The sequence below is a fragment of the Sinocyclocheilus anshuiensis genome, unplaced genomic scaffold (assembly GCF_001515605.1).
Source record: "Sinocyclocheilus anshuiensis isolate Anshui unplaced genomic scaffold, SAMN03320099.WGS_v1.1 scaffold371, whole genome shotgun sequence".
Taxonomy (NCBI): Eukaryota; Metazoa; Chordata; class Actinopteri; order Cypriniformes; family Cyprinidae; genus Sinocyclocheilus; species Sinocyclocheilus anshuiensis.
This window is the reverse complement of record NW_015549597.1, coordinates 294,079-299,802: the sequence shown is the minus strand read 5'-3', so window position 1 is coordinate 299,802 and position 5,724 is coordinate 294,079. Positions and strand designations below refer to the sequence as shown.

General features: G+C 36.8%; 1 protein-coding gene across 1 annotated transcript in view; it reads left to right on the top strand.

The window, feature by feature from the left end:
• Positions 1–905, top strand: part of arl6ip1 (ARL6 interacting reticulophagy regulator 1) — a 5,847-nt gene extending 4,942 nt beyond the window's left edge. The window contains exon 6 of the mRNA XM_016447001.1: positions 34–905. Within this exon, the coding sequence (XP_016302487.1) occupies positions 34–152 (119 nt within the window). The 3' untranslated portion in view covers positions 153–905. The remainder of the gene's footprint in view (positions 1–33) is intronic.
• Positions 906–5,724: the final 4,819 nt, after the last annotated feature.

The window sequence follows — 5,724 nt, the reverse complement described above, 5'->3', positions numbered from 1 at the left end:
ATTGTCCACTCATTTTCTGTTTTGTATCCACAGTGAGTTTCCTTCTGCTTTTGCCTGGCCTCAACCAGCATGGCATCATCACCAAATATGCTGGCATGGTGAAGAGAGAGGTCAACAAACTTCTTAAACAGAAGGAGAAGAAGAACGAGTAAAAGATTAGGCTCTAGTGAAAAGTGAAATTCTGATCAATTTAAGTGTTCAAAATTGTCATCTGCCCCGCTCAACCTCAGATCTCAACAGACCAATGTAAAGCCTGAGCTGATAGTGAAAAGTAACATCTAGTAAACAGCTTAAACGTGTGCAGATATCTCTTGAGGTTCATATGTATTTTCTGTTTTTAGGTTTCATTTCAAATTATACATTTGTTTTCCATCAGAAGTATTTTTTTCCAACACTGAAATATTGCATTAATTTCAGCCGTTTTACATCCATGTATATTTGCATGTCATAGTAAATGTGTTAAGTCTGTGCAAAAATATAAAGAGTGCTTAATTTGTTCTAATTCATTTTTAAATTGATGAAGCATCTACCGAACATTTACTTTATCTAATTAGATGCACAGAACACATCATCAGTAGTCTTCTTCCTCAGATGGCTTGGAAACATGCATTTCTGCACTGTTCTGAAAATTGCACTGGAAAAACAGAACTGGAGTGTTTGTGTAGGGGTGCTTAGACCCGTACTGCTGTACTAGTGCTGTGTGGACCTCATTACTGTCCTCTAGCTCTAGCCACTTCCCAATCCAACACCTGTTGCTGGGCTGTATATACATGTTCATTTTCTTTCCTTGTATTTCTTCCTTTCTACTTGCTTGTCTTAAGTTTGTCTTCTCTCCTTGTTCTTTTAACTGTCATTTTGTGTTTGAGTGTGTTCAGCACAACAATAAACCTATTTTTTTCTCCAAATCATTGTTATTGTCAACTATTAAAAATCATTTTTAGTGATAAAGATGAGATGAAATCAAATGTAGATAGTATTAGATGGAGAAAAAATGAGAGAAGTGGACATTAGAAATGTTTACTTGGCAAAGAACTGAAAGGTTTAAGTAATGAAATTGCTATAATTTAAAGCTAAACAGAAATATAAAAAAAATTTAAAATAAAGAGCTAAAATTAAAATAAAAGCTAAATATGAACAAATACTATAGTAGTATATTATATATATAATACTTAACACTAACCCAAATATGATTTAATATAATTAAAAATATACACACACAGTGTGTGTATATATATATATACAGACACAAAATATACCAAATAATTACGTACCCTCAAATTTTGAACCTTTTTATTTCCCCACAGAACCATTTTTGAAGACCTATATGCAGTGTAGAACTTTATTTGACATCTAACCAGCACAATGAAGTGTCTCGAGTCATTTTGAGTACATTTTATTAGTTGTTTAGTACAAACGAAAAGAGTCACCGTGCATCTCCCAACCCCGAGCTGCCCACAGAATGCTCTCCCCAGACTGTCTTCTGACCTGCCCGGGCCCAGCTGCTGCCTTCTCTCCTGTAGCCCAAAATAGCAAAATGGCTCTTTGCATGGTCATTTATGAGAGTCACTTGTATACTGCAACACAAACATCAACTGCCTCTGTCGAAGTGAGTTTCGCTGAACGCTCTTTTGTGTGCATACACAGTGGCTAAATTACCTGTGATAATAATATGCCTGTGCCAGGGGACTGGCTGTCCGCGTGCTTCATTTGTTTGATATCTTTAGGAAGTGGTGCAGAGCACTGTTTGCTATGTTGTCTGGTACAGTGTGGCCTCAGCGGGGTTGGTGACCTCTTTCATCACAAACCCCTCACTGTTCTGTGTCCTGTTCTGTACCCCCACTCTGTGCAGGATGTAATGCTGTACACATACATAACACAACATCCTTAGCAGGGCTTAATTTGTGCCGGTGTTGTGCCGAATTCTGCACCCCTGCCAGATTACGCAGCCCCTCGTTGAAGTCGCTACCTGATTTGATCTCAAATCTGATTGGCTAAAGAGTACGAGTGTCCCGCGTGGGAGGAGTTAGCTGCCAGGAAAGTCTCAAAAATACACACGCAAATCCAAGGCGATTCACATTCACAGCCCATGATAAACTCGTGAATTTTAAACATTCAAAAATTTTGTACACAGTTGTACATCTGTGGATTGTGTTTTGCATTTGTGAAACGTATTTTATGAATATATATTCTTCTTTTGTGCACATGAATTGGTTTTTGTGAATATATTTTTTTTTTTTTCGTGCATGTGAATTATTTCTCATGCATGTGAATTGGGTTACGCATGTGTGCATCGCGTCTTTTGCGTGAATTATTATTGAGATCATTCTGGCTCCATTTTCATTTTCATTTCATTCCCCGCCGACACAGTTTCGCGTAGGGCCCCCAGAAGTCTAGGATCGGCTCTGATTCTAGGATATAAGTATATCCTAACAGGTTTTAGCACTATCTGAGAGCACAGTGAAATCACAGTGTTAACAGAAATCTCCACTTCTCTTCCTGTATGGGATCGCATATACAAGCTTCTCTGAGCACAATTACGCATGCCAAAAAACACATTTGACATGTTTGCGTTTGAATGGTTCTAAAAATATATGCCTCTATACAGTATATGTTAAAATGCCAGTGAAAAATGTACAGAATGTCACCTTTAAGTTCTTCCCGCTCCGGCACATATGATTTACTAGATAAGAATAACAGCACTTTTAGAGTTCCATCCCTCTATTTTATGTCAGCATAAGTACACCTGACAGCACAGTTGAGAGAAACAATTGACAGTTCTTCGTAAATGATCGGGTGTTTTTATTGCATTAATTGAACAGTGATCACACATCATTTTGACAAAATGTTTGTATTTTATAATGTACAATCAGCACACAAACATTATTGGCCTTGCTTACAAAATTCAAATGAGATTCGATAAACTTTAATCTTGAATCAATCTTAAATAATTTCACAGCTAAAATGGCCATATTTGACTTGATATATTCAGTCACAGTACAAGAAATTGAGCTCATCTGACAACCTTCATTCACATTGAACATGAATGCTGTGCACTTTGAGAACACTGCTTTTTTCTATGATAGATTAGACCTGATGATAGATCTATGATAGATTAAAACTTCTTCCACACTGAGGGCAAGTGTATGAATGAATGATGCATTTATATAGCACTTTATTGTGTATTGTTGTACACCCAAAGTGCTTTACAATCATGTGGGGGTCTCTCCTCAACCTCAACTTCTGTGAGTTCTCATGTGATCATTATGGTTTCCTTTTCACACTGAGGACACGTGTGAGGGTTTCCTTCAGTGTGAATTATCATATGTTCATCAAGTAGGTTTTTACATGTAACTCTTTCCAAACTGAAGGCAGGTAAAATTGTCTCTCTCTCTAGTGTGAATTGTCCCACATTGTGCCATTTTTCATGCATTTTCAGGCTTCCTGACAGGGCAAAACTCTTTTCACAATAAGAGCACTTATACGGTCATTCTCTCATATGGACTCTTTGGTGTTTTATCAAATAATCGGCTCAAACGGCTTTTCCACACTCACAGCACACGTTTTCACACCCTCATGTCTTTTCTGGTGCCTCTTAAAGGTCCCATATTTTACACCTTTCTGGAGTTTTATTTTACTTCTGATTGGCCTGTTGTGTTCTGAGTGACGCACGGCCAGGCCAACCACAGGTCACAAGTCACAGCGCTAGCTGGAGGAAGCAAAACAAAGGGGAAACTGGAGGCGGCCCATTCAAACCTGCGCAGATTCGGCTGCATAACGAGCTTAAAATATCATCTTGTTGTGATGTTGGGTGCCAGAATCGACGTAATACAGCCTCAAATTAGAAATTTGATCGCATATCTGCTGCCACTGCCAGACAAAAAACCGACGACAGCTGTGGTTAAAACGCAATAAAACGAGCAGACTGGACAGAAACGATCATCAGAAAGAAAGCCAGGAAATTTCAGTTTTGACAATATGGGACCTTTAAAAGAGTCAATCCATACAAATCTCTTTCCACAAGCAGAACAGCTGTAAGATTTCTCTTTTGTATGTACATTCAGGTGTTTCTTTAGGTGTGACACCAAAGCAAATATTTTATTGCAGTGATCGCAGTTAAATTCCTGTGCTGTGATAGAGGCGCTGATGATAATTGAGACTGCTTGACCAAGTGAAACTCTTACCACAGTGATTACACTTAGGGCTTTTCTTTAGTGTGAATTCTCATGTGAGTTTCAGCTTGAGATTTATTTATGAAACTCTTTCCACAATGAGGTCAAGCGAAAGGCTTCTCTGCACAGTGACTTAGTGACTCTTAAACTTTCCTTTACTTGTGAATCTCTTTCCGCACTTAGGGCAAGTGAAAGGTCTTTCACCCGTATGAGTTCTCAGTAAAGTTTATTTTATGTGTGGAAGTGTTTCCACACTGAGGACATGTGTAAGGCCATTTGACTTCTGTTGTTTGAGTGCTGCTTTGTGAGAAATTGTTTTCAGTCAATTATTTTTCGCTATTTGTGGCACCATGAGCTTTCTGATGCTGCTGTTTCTCCTCCACTTCATTCAGATCTAGACTATTCTCTTTCACTTCCATCAGGCCTAAAAGGAAATCATTTAAATGATGAAAATCAATTGGGATTGAAGTCATTTATTTTCTTCATCTTAGTGCTGTCAAACGATTAATTGCATCCAAAATAAAAGTTTTTGTTTACATAATATATGTGTGTGTACTGTGTATATTTATTATGTATATATAAATACACACACATGCATGTATATATTTAAGAAAAATATGTACTGTATAATATATACTGTATGTGTGTGTGTTTATATATACATAATAAATGTACACTGTACACATACATATATTATGCAAACGAAAACTTTTATTTTGGATGCAATTAATCGTTTGACAGCACTATCTATCACTCATCAGCTCCTGTGATTTTATGCATAGCCACTAAATCTGGTGAACTTTGTACCAAAATAGACAACAAAGTAGATCTAGGAATGGACACCAACCTGCTTGTTCCTCATTTTTTTTATTCTGCATGCCTCTGAATCACATGTCCGTTTTTTCTTTTTTGACAAAAATAATCTTTACAGTAGCAGATCAAACACTTCAGTTGTTACACTTCGAGTTTTACAGTCTATTTCTGGGCTTAAGTCTACTTAGTATCTTTCTGAAATTAAAGTAAAAGTAACTAAGAGACATTTAGAGTTAAAAACACATCATAAAGTGGGATTTGACCCTGGTTCCTTTTCTGTTAAGAGGCTCTTCTTTTCATTAGTTTGATAGCAGCTGGCAAACTTGAGACATTTAGAGTTAAAAACACATCATAAAGTGGGATTTGACCCCGGTTCCTTTTCTGTTAAGAGGCTCTTCTTTTCATTAGTTTGATAGCAGCTGGCAAACTTAAATAGCGCACTACCGCCACCTACAACTGTTAGCATGAACCAGACACACGATACCCTTCATTCAATTGTTTTTATTACAGTACAGTAAACATTTACAATCACAATGAGCAATTCTGTGTAGCATGCCAAAGAGTATGAGTAATCATATTTTGTAAATACATTAATTTTTATATTTAGTTCCATAAAGACTAGCACCAAAATAAAAACGCAAAATTAAGAACAAATACATAAAAACAAAAAATAAAATTGTGAACGGAATAAAATCAAAGTAATCAAAAAGAAAGGCAAATTCAAATTGCATGTGTTTAATTT